This window comes from Lissotriton vulgaris, chromosome 2_1 (genome assembly GCF_964263255.1).
Source record: "Lissotriton vulgaris chromosome 2_1, aLisVul1.2, whole genome shotgun sequence".
NCBI lineage: Eukaryota > Metazoa > Chordata > Amphibia > Caudata > Salamandridae > Lissotriton > Lissotriton vulgaris.
In genome coordinates this window covers 397665744-397680341 of record NC_141687.1, presented here as the reverse complement: position 1 = coordinate 397680341, position 14598 = coordinate 397665744, and the positions used below count along the sequence as shown (strand labels likewise).

The 14598-nt window shown below is 41.0% G+C and overlaps 1 protein-coding gene across 1 annotated transcript in view; it reads right to left on the bottom strand.

Annotated features, from left to right (window-relative positions):
- The window catches only part of KIAA2012 (KIAA2012 ortholog), a 598843-nt gene that overhangs the window by 485782 nt on the left and 98463 nt on the right, over positions 1-14598 (bottom strand). The window contains exon 4 of the mRNA XM_086954068.1: positions 10645-10791. Within this exon, the coding sequence (XP_086810194.1) occupies positions 10645-10791 (147 nt within the window). The remainder of the gene's footprint in view (positions 1-10644; positions 10792-14598) is intronic.

Sequence of the window (14598 nt, the reverse complement as noted above, 5' to 3'; positions counted from 1 at the left end):
TGCAATGCGGGTTGGCAGAAAGAGAGAGGCTACACGGAAGGCCTGGCCATAAAACAGGCATAGCAGCCAACCCCCTGCGGATTGGGTGCAGAGCATAACTGAAGGGAGTGCATCGGAGGGGTTGGGTGCTCAGGGCAGCTTGGGTGCAGGGCCTGGCATGCAGCATATCGCTGATGACCGAAGGCCTGTACAGGGGGAGTTTGGTGCCAGTGGCAGGCTGCAAGCAGGGCCTGGCGGGAACCTCACCAGGGAGGAGTGCCACTATCCAGAACACCCCTGGTGCAGGTTAAATCTTTACTGCTCAAGAGGTCTCAGGTTACTGGAAGATTTTCTGAATAGCTTTGCATGCCTTGAGCAATTCACTGGTTTCCCTTCATATGACAAGGGGCTGAGTATCCATTATATAAGAAAGGTAATCTAATTATTCCTCCAAAACAATTCTGTGAACACATACACATAAAGACAACAGGGGTGCAGAGTTTTTAATTGACATTCTTCTGGTACCCTTTTTTACTGAATTTATGTAGCACAACCCATCAAAAAGCATGCAATGGCGGGACACTTTCACAAGGGAAAAAATGTATGGCCATCCCCGGTAACATGTTCCTTCAACTTGCAAAATAACTATATGAATAAAGATTTGTTCTCATTACTCTTGGAGAGCAGCCAAATGCCTAGCACCTGTCAGGGAAGACATACTGCTCCTAGCAACCTCACACCAAGGTACAGTTTGTTTACCTCTTCATTGATCCCAATTTGAATGGTAGAAGGCCATGAAATTTGTAAGCACAACAGTTAATGAGCAAGTCTGAGAGTGGGTGTTGGCTCCAATGAGTTCTACTCTAACTCTGCGGTCACTGGGGTACTAATGAGAAATGGATTCACTCTCAGAACACTGGGTAGTGCAGTAAATTGTGCTGGACTGGTGATGGGGTTTTAAGTGTTAGAGTTGTGGGGTCGGTTGTGTTGGACTCTGTGCTGCAATCACTTGCTTAGACTGTAGTCTGTGGTCTGCTGTGACCGGGTCTGGTTTTAGAGTCAGTTCTGTTACAGAGAGAAAGTGTCAGTCTGAAGAACTAGAAAGTGCAATGGGTAAGGGGTAGGTGATTAAGTCTTAAAGAGATCTCTGTGGTCGCAGCAAAGAGACCAAGCTACTGTCTGAAATAGTCAATTTTATTTTATTCTTCTTCACTACTGTCTTTGCCACTTACGCTTTATGACTATATCCAAATAGAGTCCGGGGCCCTTGCAAAGCCATTGCCACAACTGAATGTCCCTCGCTGGACAAGCGGCAAGTCTAATGCTTTGCATGGGCCTTCATTATGTGGTGAAACCATTGATAAATATATGAAAGGACTATGCAATCATAAGGGAAATTGTTAATAGGGGTAGTTGTGCAGTAGGTAAAAAAATAAATTGAAAGTATAATTGATGGTGTACCATTTAAAAATCAGGGCCATTACAATCCTGGTCGGAGTAACTAAGTTAATAAGTATGAAAACTGAAGTTTGAGAGAACCTTTGAAAGCTGTTGTATTGTTATCGTTTTTCCAATTTTGCATTAATCCTTGAATAGGGTGTATTCCTAAAAATCGTTTATTCACAATTATGTCTCTATAAATACCATTAGTAGTACCAACCGTAAAGCATTTCACCTGTTAATGCTATGTCATTAATAAAACTTCTGCTCTGTTAGATCCAAATTATTTAAAAATCCACCGGGCCATGCTTATTCCCAATCATTGAATGTCAGTTTTTGTCATGAACTCAAGGCACAGCCTTATGTAATTCAACTTCTCAGTGCATTTTGTAAGTTAAACGCGGTCTTTGGTAAAGTCTTATGGAGCTTTCCATAGGTTATAGTATACTGGTTGCTCAATAGATGTCATGGCGTTTTACTTAAACAATGCATGCAATTGTATCTTTATTGATGAAAGTGAATTCGTTTTTTATGTACTTCAGATCTGTATTCAGTTGATACATTTTTGGCATCTGGATATGTTTCCGGAAGGGCTGGTAATAGTGTTGGTAGATATCCTCCAAAATGTATGTACAATTTTGACGAAGCCTCTAAAATCATGGTAAAAAAAGCAACGCTCAACCAGCATGCAATAGACTAGAGAAAGATAGTCCAAAATTCTGCATGCAAAATCAAATGGCAAACATTCTAAGGTGTCCTAAAAATGCAACCAAGCAAGAAAATGTGAATGAGATTCAATAGATGACAAGAAGGTCAGAATATGCACCTGTGATACAGAATCTTGTATTACAGGAAACAGACCTGTTTGTCTACCAGCACTGGCTTTTCATGTGTGCTCAGAAAATGAACCAGCACAAAGTGATTTTGACTCTTTAATTGGAGGAGAGGGAGGTCTCCCAGCCCTCCTCCTCTTCATCTTTCTTCAAGTAAATCAAGAGGTACAACGTTTGAAATGTCATGGGAAACAGAGATCACAGGTTCACTGTATAACTGAAGATGTAACAAAAAAGGGTGGTGTAAAACAAAGAGAATTGAGAGGAAACAAGACAAGGGGCTTCTACTCGAGCAAAAAAGAGACCCTCTCACTGAAAGCACCAGAGAGCAGTAAGATAAGTTGAGGCTCCATCAAGCTAAGGTTTAACATTAGCAGCACCAATAAATACAGTAAAATTGTCTATTTAAATAAAGGTCTGTCATTTAGCCCTACATTTAGGATGATTTCCTCAAAATTGCATAATGACTATTGAGATTTACCAAGCAACAATGAGTAGACTTTCATTTAATCATAGAACAATTGCAGATATTTTCATTGTGCAGTACTACCAAACATAAGGAAAGAAAGGAAATGAAGATATGACTATGCTATTTCGCTGGAAGAAGTAAGCTAAGCCACAACAAATACAATTGGTGAGGCACACATCTGAACATCCACAGACATGGCAGCAAGGAAAGTAATTTAAATTGTATATTAAATCTGCGAAAGGACACTGTGATATAAGTATCCCCCACAGTAACTAAAGCCTGACCAACTGCATTGCGGTAACTACTACCGCCAAGAGTTATTATTTGCTAGCATGGGCTCTCTCATGACACATGGCAGTGCTGACAGTGCAAACTAGCACACATAGCACACATACCAGCAGAGGTCAATGTTTGCTTGCAAAACGTGTTTTGAACTGAAAGTTGAAGCAAGTGCTGCGTGAAAACTGCACAGGGTCAGACTGATTTGCATATGGCCATGTCTGAACTGGGGTGTGAGTGTTTGATTGGTTCAGATACTCCGTCCATCACCACCCCCTTTTGTACCGCTTTGTTCGCCATAAGTTGGCTGGGTATGCTCAGACGTGAGTCCCTTGCTCACTTTGCCACTGGATTCAAGCAACCCTGGCTGAAGACAGCTGTAATGCCAGAAACCAGTCCTAGGAAGCGTGTTTCTGGTCTAGGGAAGACATGGCTTGGCAGTTCGGGCTGGACTGTTCCCATGAGGCACAGGGTCACACTGATTTGCATATAGCCATGTCTGAACTGGGGTGGCAGAGTGGGCTAAAGAACGGTGATGGATTAAACCCAAATCTTTTGACTGGGTGTGAGTGTTTGATTGATTCAAATGCTCCGTCCATCACCACCCCCTTTTGTACCGCTTTTGGCCGCCATAAGTGTGGCAGGGTATGCTCAGACGTGAGTCTCTTGCTCACTTTGCCACTGGATTCAAGCAAGCCGGGCTGAAGACGGCTGGAATGCCAGAAACCGTTCCTCTAAAGCTTGTTTCCGGTCCAGGGTAGACATGGCTTGGCAGTTCGGGCTGGACTGTTCCCATGAGGCACAGGGTCAGACTGATTTGCATATAGCCATGTTTGAACTGGGGTGGCAGAGTGGGCTAAAGAACGGTGTTGGATTAAACCCAGATCAGTTGACTGGGGGTGAGTGTTTGATTGATTCAAATGCTCCGTCCATCACCACCCCCTTTTGTACAGAAATATGGAGCAGCACAATTTAGGTTCCACCCGTCACAGAAGTACAATACTTATGTGCACTTAGCAATATAATATCTCTGTGTGTGTTTATTTGTTGTGATGATTAAGGGCTGGAAATATCCTAACCCCATTGTAAATCTCTTGAAAGACATTACAAAGTAGGTAAAACTCAGCTCTTGGAGCTTAAATTCAAACATTCCCAAATAGAAAACAAAGGATGGTTTATTTGTGATTTCTCTAACAGCATTCTAAAAATGCACAACGTTATTTGCAGACAGTACCAGGTATTACACCTCAGACAAATCAAAACTGTCACTCAAGAGAAAGTCCAATTTGGAACAATTTCTATTTTAGTGTATTTTATTTTGCAATTTTATTTTGCTAATATAATTGTACATGATAATTCTACACCAAATGTATCTTAAGCCTTCATTCCCAGCTGCAGTGTGTCCCAGGAGTGTAGCACATTTGTGCAGATGTTATACAACTCTACGGCACCAGAAATTAAAACTCATGCACAGTCACAAGACGTCTCCTTGCACTAATTCCAATGCAATCCAAATTAACTCCAATAATTGTTGATTATCTATTTGGGAAACATTGGGCAAGGCTCTACGCTCCAACGGCTTTTATTTCCTCAACATTGATGGTGCTCTAAAATTGTACGGGTGCATCATAATCATGGATAGTCCACACCCGCATATATTCCTATGTTGTATTAACATTTGGTCATTCGAAATGTTCCGTAATAATAACGTGTAAAGTGAAATAATAGAAATTGTTTTGTGCCATGCAAGAGAAACAAAATCCCATTTATGTTTGGAAAGTGTGACCTTTAGCATATTGCAATTGCCTAACGAAAAGCTCATGTGTAATGTAACGCAGGCTGATTTAAAACTGCATCATATTAAAGTCTGGACGTAGAGATGATTAATTGTGCTTACCTTGTAACAATTGTAGCTGCTTGCAAAGGAAAGCACCATTAACCTGTTTGTATAATTTGACGTTTAAAGGCCTAAATGAGATGTTCACTTCTGTGTAATTGAAAGCCTATTTGTTTATTCTTATGCTAGCCGATTTGTGTAGGCCTGAATATGTAATTTCCCTGGTAGGCTCCTGCATTTGGAAGTAGTCAGCGAATTTCATGTGCATGCAAGGTTGTTCTGTTCTCACGTTTCTGTTGCAGGTGGAAGAGGCTGCCTTTGTTAGTTAAAACTAACGCCTTTTGTTTTAGGAGTTAGGCCTGGAGGAGAGGTGATACATTGTAAACGGAATGTCTATAATTGGGAGCCGGTGTTCTTTCTCACCGAGGAGGCCCTAGAATCAAGGTCATCAAGCCGAACTTGGATGGAGTGAGGAAGACAGTGGAAATTTACCTATGAGAAGTGCCCAGTGAGATGGGGTTATTTGTGAGTGTGTTTTACATTGTGCATTTTGTATTCGGGACAGTGTCCCGGGGGATGAGTCAGGAGAAGGGTATAGGAGATCGATGAGGAAAGAGGGAGCCTCTTAGAACGAGCTCTGTATCTTTGGCTACTCGACCCATACAACATGAGTGTACTTCTTAGGAAGTCTTCACGAGCTGACACCTTTAACTGATCTTACCTGGGAAATGTTAAGAAGAGATGGCAGCTTAGAGATAGAGTAGGGATAGTCTAATGCTTTTCACTTTTCAGCCACAGATGAAGTCCGTTGGGGCAGTCATTGCCTGTGTTCCTTTTTTGGAACTTGTCATTCTTTTCATGATTCATCGGATTAAGCTCACCCGCATATATGGTTTGTATTAGTTCCCATGTACTTTTACAGCCTCGTTTTGAGGTGTTTGTACATTCAGTTGTTTCTGACTTTGTAATAAACCCATTCACTTAAAGTTCGGAGTCTGTGATCCTTTGAACCATAACCATGGGAAATTGTTGAATTGCCTCGAAGATTAATTATTTCTCCCCTTTATACTTCTCAGCAGGTAACAAAAGATCCATTGACCTAGGGTTCCTAGTTAAATTCTGATAGTGGAACCCGGTCTTATCAACATCATAGCTTCTAACTTCTGATTTGTACAGTTTATTAATTCATGAAATTCTGATCTCTCAACCTCATTTCTCAACAGTGGTAGCTGACAATTCCAGTCCCCAAATTCTTCACTCCCATTTAATCTAGCACATCCCCACTGCTGACACAGACTTTTCCAATTTGTCCATCTTCTTCATAAAGGAGTCTAACCCTCCAGTCATAGCGTTCTGCCTTTAGTAGCTCGGCAGTTGGAACCTCCCTCTCCTTCTCATCCCTTTTTTTTTCTTTTTTGAGTGTGTTGGAAGAACCCTCTTCTGTACCCCTCTGATTTTCATGTGCCATTTCACACTGTGATTTGAAAGCACATCCGTGTCGCCCCTTCAGGTCTAGCTCTGCTGCCCCTCCCATTGGGAATTCCTCCCACTCCGCTCCAGATGCCACCGTCCTCCAGGACCTCTTCTCTGTCTGCCGCAGCTGCACGTCGAACAGGGGCTCACTCCTTTAAAATACAGCGCCCACGCCTAGGACACCCAGCACTGCCTGAGCTCTGAGACCCTAATTGCACTAGATCTGAGACTCCTTCCTCCGCTATTATCTCGGATTCCTTAACATATAACCTCTATAGAAGTACCAGCTGCTCCAACACTGTTTACTATCCTTCCGTAGTAGCTTCCAGGAAGTGTTGGGAATGGGCAACCTGGTAGCAGAGCACAACCAACCACTGGAGCCAAAGTAGAGCTGGCCACTCAGCTGCCTCCTCCTCTGTCAGTCAACCCTTTGTGAAATGTTGCTTCCTCCAGAAGGAAGGTATTCTACTGACGAGCCTTATGGACAGGAGGCACATAATAAACACTGAGTTACTGTTCTTCTCTTGGAGGTACATTGAGAAACAAGGTGGGTACATTCATCTTCTGTGAGTCCATTCTTGTACAAAATCTTGCATTACAATAGATAGCAGAGTTTCTTCATTGCTTGAAGTATGTATTCATTGTTAATCTTAGAAGGTCTTTTTGGAATAGTACACAAAATATTTAAATAATGATACTCAGGTGATACGAAGTCTCGCTAGTATCATGTCACACAAGAGAACCTTCAGGTCCTCAATTATCAGTGCTGGGTGCATAATATACGCTTCACCAAGGTGCATGTTGTTTATTCACACACATTTTTCACGTAACTGTGAAACAAATGTGTTGTAATAAAGCGATAAGCCTCAAACTATTTCCTCTCATATAGAATACCTATGCAAATATTGTTTATGTTATGTTGACAGTAAGGTTTCATACCCATCTCTATTAAACATGTAATATCATACGAGGTGGTTTCACTATTATTATTTGAGTGTTTTTACTATTGAAGATTGAAATTCAGTCCATGTGGATAAGATTCTTATGTAGCTTAATCCAATAGCCATGAGAAAGGATTGCCGCTCAGGAAACATGTCAGTATACACACATCTAAAGCAAAGCCAGGGATCCATTACAAATAATCGAGGTACAATTGCAAGTCACTGCACAAAGTACATCATGTAAGCTTCCTACAAGTGCCCATGAGGTATGTTTACAATCTTAGGTGCAGTTGAGAAAAATCGAAATTGAATTGTGATGATAAAATATTGGATCCACCTTCTGTAAGGATACATTTACAAAACAACAAGTTATGAGAAAGAGCTCTCCCATTTAGTTCTAGGCCAAGAGGAGGGAGATCAAGGTACACAAAGCATAAGCAAAAACCTCTTAAAAAGACCTATATTACTTTTGATAAGGCAATGAGTCCTATGGACATTTTCACATACAAGGATGCTACAAATAGACAAAGCTTTAAGATATTATAAACATATTATTTTATTTTCTTTTTCTTTGTATTTTTTTATATCATTTTACTTTTGAAGGTTTATACAGATATACATTACAACATCACATATAAAAAGTCATAACTAGTCATAATACATTGACTAGATTGCCAATAGTGCAGTTAGATAAAGTGCAGAATAAAGAAGATTTTTTAAAGAGAAAATTTGCCCCTATAGCTAATATATCTTGCTAACATACAAACTTTCATACATACCAGTCATACAAACACATTCATAATTGTTTAAAACAAACAGAAGAAGGAACATGCAAACACACTAAATAGGATATAATAACAACCCAAAGGTGCAGATGGTAGTACAATTTCTACAGATGGTATAAAAATGAGAATTCCACCGGTTTTAAACGATGATCTGTGTGGTATTGATCATTTTTTGATACATTATCCAGATCTTGTTAGGATGTACGGCCTACGTACGTTTCGGTGAAACAATCACCTTCTTCAGGGCCAAGATGGTGAAACAGACAAAACTGATACAGGCAATAAGTGAACAAAGTATTAAAAAATAAGGGGCAGTAAGTTTTCCTTTTGTTTCGGTGAAACAATCACCTTCTTCAGGGCCAAGATGGTGAAACAGACAAAACTGATACAGGCAATAAGTGAACAAAGTATTAAAAAATAAGGGGCAGTAAGTTTTCCTTTTCTATTGCAGTTCGCATCGGTGTGCAGTAGAAGGGATATGGGTCATCACTTAAGACAATGATGGGATCTGCTATGGCTTTTGAGATGGATACTAATGTTATTCCAAGTTGTTCTATGTAGTTTTTATTGCATATGGAAGAAACCGGTACTGGTATGATTTAAGTCCTCATACAGTGCTGGTCTTGTATTTAGCATTTGCTGTTGACCAGAAAATGGTAACGTTTCATTCTACTTGTAAGTGGAAACGTGATGGCCGTAGCAGGGGGTCCCAGACGAGTTTACACAGCACGCTTGCTGTGTACACTACATAGAACAACTTGGAATAACATTAGTATCCATCTCAAAAGCCATAGCAGATCCCATCATTGTCTTAAGTGATGACCCATATCCCTTCTACTGCACACCGATGCGAACTGCAATAGAAAAGGAAAACTTACTGCCCCTTATTTTTTAATACTTTGTTCACTTATTGCCTGTATCAGTTTTGTCTGTTTCACCATCTTGGCCCTGAAGAAGGTGATTGTTTCACCGAAACAAAAGGAAAACTTACTGCCCCTTATTTTTTAATACTTTGTTCACTTATTGCCTGTATCAGTTTTGTCTGTTTCACCATCTTGGCCCTGAAGAAGGTGATTGTTTCACCGAAACGTACGTAGGCCGTACATCCTAACAAGATCTGGATAATGTATCAAAAAATGATCAATACCACACAGATCATCGTTTAAAACCGGTGGAATTCTCATTTTTATACCATCTGTAGAAATTGTACTACCATCTGCACCTTTGGGTTGTTATTATATCCTATTTAGTGTGTTTGCATGTTCCTTCTTCTGTTTGTTTTAAACAATTATGAATGTGTTTGTATGACTGGTATGTATGAAAGTTTGTATGTTAGCAAGATATATTAGCTATAGGGGCAAATTTTCTCTTTAAAAAATCTTCTTTATTCTGCACTTTATCTAACTGCACTATTGGCAATCTAGTCAATGTATTATGACTAGTTATGACTTTTTATATGTGATGTTGTAATGTATATCTGTATAAACCTTCAAAAGTAAAATGATATAAAAAAATACAAAGAAAAAGAAAATAAAATAATATGTTTATAATATCTTAAAGCTTTGTCTATTTGTAGCATCCTTGTATGTGAAAATGTCCATAGGACTCATTGCCTTATCAAAAGTAATATAGGTCTTTTTAAGAGGTTTTTGCTTATGCTTTGTGTACATTTACAAAACAAATCATGACACCAAAACAGTCTAACCAAAGGTTTTCACAAAGTCCACCTGCAGAACCTCAGCTTCCACGACACGTCGACCAGGAACCCGTGATCAGTGATTCACCTCATCAAACAACCAAATTTAAGGCAACCAAAATGTGAAGGATATCATTGAGAGTGCAGGGCGACTGCTAGTGGAATGTTGTGAATCCATGCCTAAAGGCAGAGCAGAACCACAGACTGCTCATGAACCACCTGCGAACTGCACTATTCAAGTTCACCACCGACTGACATCTGCGCAGACCAGAGAGTGCGACAGAACAGTATTGAACCACGTTTTCTCCTCACTCTCTCCAAGCCCCATACTTCACACAGCTTTTATATAAAGCACAACATTCCAAAGTGTCCCAAATATGCATGAAGCAAGTTAAAAAACATGCTATCCATAAATAAAAAATGCCAGTTTTTTTTCTAGTTTTCATTGCTATGTGTGATGCTTTTTTCTGATGCATGCTCTCCTAGAAATGTTTTCTATATTCTGCTTCACAGAACTTTCGCAATGTTTTATGTTATCGAGACCACGTTAAAGTCTGAAAGGTTTTCTCACTCAATAAATGGTAGTAGTGTGGTCATGAAGCTGCAAAAGCAACCCGTACTAGAAGGACGGTGAAGGTAGAGCGAGGATGCAAGGGCACGAATGAAAAGGAGAACAAGGGCTAGGTGGACAGAGAAACACGAGGAAGCACACAATAGTACATACTGGTCTGGAACAACACAGACCACAAAGACCAGCCGAAGGCAGGCACCTGGGAGGTAGGTTTTAAGTCGAGGAGAGGTGGGACCCAAAGCCCTGGTGAGCGGACTCTTAAAGAACACTGTGCAGATATCATGTTAGCCTTGCATGCCCACCGGTCTGCGTATGCTCAACGATGCTCATCTTTTCTATACCTGGGATGCTTTTCTTCCACGGCGGAGTCCCCGCGTGGTCATGAAGCGCAGATGACATCGCCGGTGGGAGGTGGTACTGAGCGGGGGCAATCGAGAGGTCCTGCTGCCTCCTGTAGGCCTGGAGGACTGGCGAGTCATGGATGGTTCCTGGAACAGACGAGAACAGAACACTAGTTTGTACCTAGGTTTGTTTATTTCAGAACTTACAGGAAACCGTAGCCCAATGTTGGTGCTAAAATAATATGAATATAAAGAAACATTTTCAAACCAAGAACAGCTCGTTCTTAAAAGGACAGATGCACGTCAGCATAAAAACAAATAGAACTACTTTTAGAATGCCAAACATATTCTTAATGGTTAATGAAACAAATTAAGACCTTGATACTGCTCAGTATATGCTCTCAGGTTACAGTGGTGAGGCCCTCATCGACACCCAGTCAATGAGTAGTGCCAGGAAGGGGGGAGGGGTGTTGTTGGGCGGGGGAAGGGTGGTGGGTGGGGGAATAGCGAAGCTGAGAGCCCCACCTCCCTGGTCCTCCGAGGAGCCTCATTGAATGATTACAGGCACATAACCTACAGAGACCAGCCTGCCCCCTGTGTGGCACTGGCATAGGTCCCACGGTCACAGAGACCACAACCAAGGCAGCTGGGATCCAGGGAGTCAATTCTGACTGGGGCTTGAGTGGACAGAAGAAAAGGCTGGAATTACTTTCGGACCCTGGAGATCTGGGTCTGACGGTCAGTGACTGACACCCCCTGAAGGTGTGGGCAGTCTCGCCACACTTGTTTAGGAATCAACTGAGGGCCCGCATGCTGCTCAGCAGGGGCTCTCCAGCAGGCTCCTGTGGTGAAGCCCTGTGCAGAGATAAAGGGGGTCTCAGTGTGATCATAAGGAGGCTGTGTGAAATGCCATTCCCTTAGAACCGTGTTGTGGAGTGGCAACACATTGCATAACATTATTTGATCAGAAAGTTCATAAAGGAAACATTCTGACTCTTCCATATGAATCAACAATCCATGATTTCTTTAGTTTTGTTGTACTGTGTTCATATGATACATATTATTATTTAACGTGACGCTCTTCTTGAGAGTTCCATATGAAGGATATCCACATGTGTAATATTATTTGTAGTTGCCCCAAAGCCTTTCGGGCCCATGAAGGGCCCTTCAGCAGTAAGCATTTTTTTTGTTTCAGAAATTTGTATTTGGTTTTAAAGGAACACAATACAAAGCCTTACAGTAGTATAAATGGAAATCATAATAATATAAAGCATAAGGCATATGTGGAAGGAGAAGTGAAAGAGAGAAAAGGGTCAAGGGAAAGAAAAGAAAAGACAGAAAGATGAAAGAAGAAAAGAAGGAAAGAGAGGAAGAAGGGGCAAACAGTCGAAAGAGATAAAAGGGGATCTAAGATAGAAATAAAAATGGAAAAGAAAATAGTGAAAGAAAAATTAACGAGGGAGGCAATTAGGTGATGTAGAGGAAAGATAGGAAGTAAAGGGAAGCCAAAGAAGATCAGATTTAATTTTTAGGGATGCAGAGGAGGAGGAAGCGATAGCAATCCTGTGTTCGTCACATATGAAATTACACCAGAAAACTACAGACAGCTTGGAATTAAGTAAGCATTTTTAATCATGGTGAACATTCTTTGTATAGATGCAGAGCTGTAGAAAGAGTGCGCCAGGACAAGAAAGCCGATATCAAAGGCAAGCCGGTTAAACCAGGCTGGCTGGCTGCGTCGTGAAGTTCGGACCTGTGGGTGAACAGCCTTTACAACGCGGTATTTACAACGCAAACCATTACAATGCATTGTGCTGGGGCGCTCTAGGATAGGGAATAAGTTTAATTTACTATCCAACACCTTCCCTAGTGTCCACGGGGACTGGTGTTGGAATAGTAAATTAAACTTTTCACTATCCAGCACCACTAAGCGCTATGCGTTGTAAAGGTTTGCGATGTTAAAACCGTGTTGTAAAGGCATGCGTGGTAAAAGCATGCCTTGTACTGTCATACATCCGGACCTGTGCTATGTTGAGTGACCCATCATGATGCAGCATTCAGAAATTTCAGTGTTAACACTCAATGGGAGTAAATGTCCCTTTCTCTCTCTCTCTTTCTTTCTTTTTTCTTTCCCTTTGCACCCTTCTTCTCTCCACCCTTCCTCTCTCTCCACACAGTATATCAACCAATTTCAGATACTCCATTTTAGGATGCCATAATATCAGTAAGAGATCTATCTATCTATCTATCTATCTATCTATCGATCTATCTATCTATCTATCTATCTATCTATCTATCTATCTATATATCGATCAATCTATTACTCGTTGTTTGTTTCAGTAAATTTCGAAGGTTTTATTTACATAAAGAGGTTATCACATTTCTTAACTGTAACGTCACTTTCACCTTTGATTTTTTCTTTGAATTTCTATGGTTGTTTTAATGTAAAGTAATATGCCTATCACCGTGCGCGATATGGAGTTGGGCAGAGGGCCTGGCACATGGCTTTGGTGGTGCTCTGTGTGGGGTTGGGCGCAGGACCTGGCCTGTGGCCAAGCCCTGCGCCCAACCTGCTGCAGTTACCATACCCCCTGCAGTGCGCATCCTTTGACCAAAGCAAGGCCTTCCCCCAACCTGACTGACTATGTGATGCAACAATTTAAAGGGTGCCGTTTACAGTAAGGCAGACCTACTGACTTTGCCAAATGGTAAGAACACCAAAATATAAAAAGCTGGCCCACAGGCTTTATAAAGGCGTAGGCTCATCAACATATACAACTATAGTCAAATGGATATTTCATAAATTCACACATTATTTACAAAACAAAATTAACATGTATTTGAGTCTTTTTTAACATTTTTCAGACCAAAGCGTGCCCCCATAGAACTAACCACGAGGGGTCCCTACACTCCAGCAGAAGAGCATATAGCTCCAGCTTGAAGTACTTTGAAGCGCTTTAAAACATATGGTAAGCTCTCATAGGTTCATGAATTCAATGAACCAGGACACTTACTGGTTTTTTTAAATGTTGCTGGAGGGCTACTACACTCCCTGCAGCTCACCACAACATAAAAAAATGGTTGGTGGTGCCTCTTCCCCTACTGCGTGGCAATGTCTCCGAAAAAGGCAGTAGAAAGTTAGTTATATCAAAATAATGCCCGACTAGCAATAGTTATCCTTCAACTTTGCTTCATCGGCTCATCTCTAGCTGTCAATATGCATGAAAACAGCTTGAATGTGTTATAGATTTAAGGGCATTTATGTAATTTAAGGGTGTCATGGCTTTATGGCACTGTAACACCGCCCTACTGCAAGAGTTTATTAGCCCTGAAAAGTGTTTAGCTTTAAACTTAATTGAAACTTTCTATTCGCTCAGTTTTTCTTGTTACATAATAATTATTAACATCTGTAATTGACTATTACTGTCATTTCGAACCCAATCTTCTTCTGTGCTCTGCTCATTGCTTACATCTGCACCTTCTTCCTCTAGTACTTTCCCTCTTCCCACTCTTTCTTTTCCTTTCTTTCCCCATACTATGTGAGATATGTTTCTCTCCCATCACTCCCATCCATCACACTTACACTCTTTGGCTCTCCCGGTCCCTTCTCTATGTCCGTGGAACTGAACAGTTGGGTCGAGTAATGGCACCTCCAACTCCCCCCCCATTTTCTTTATGATCCCGAATCCGGACCCTTCTGCCCAACTGTATTACCATACCGGGCTTCATGTGGATTGATGAATTGATCTCTGCACTTAATTTCCAGATTGTTAAATCTGGTGCATTTATCAAGCTGAATCTATATTTTCTGTTTAACTCTTGATATGTTTACATACATACCTATACTAGATTTGATGTTTGTGCATGCTACCACTCAGCGTGGCACCCTCTTGTTAATATCTTTGGATATACATTCTGCATACTATATTGAAATATTTGTAGATTTCAGTCTTA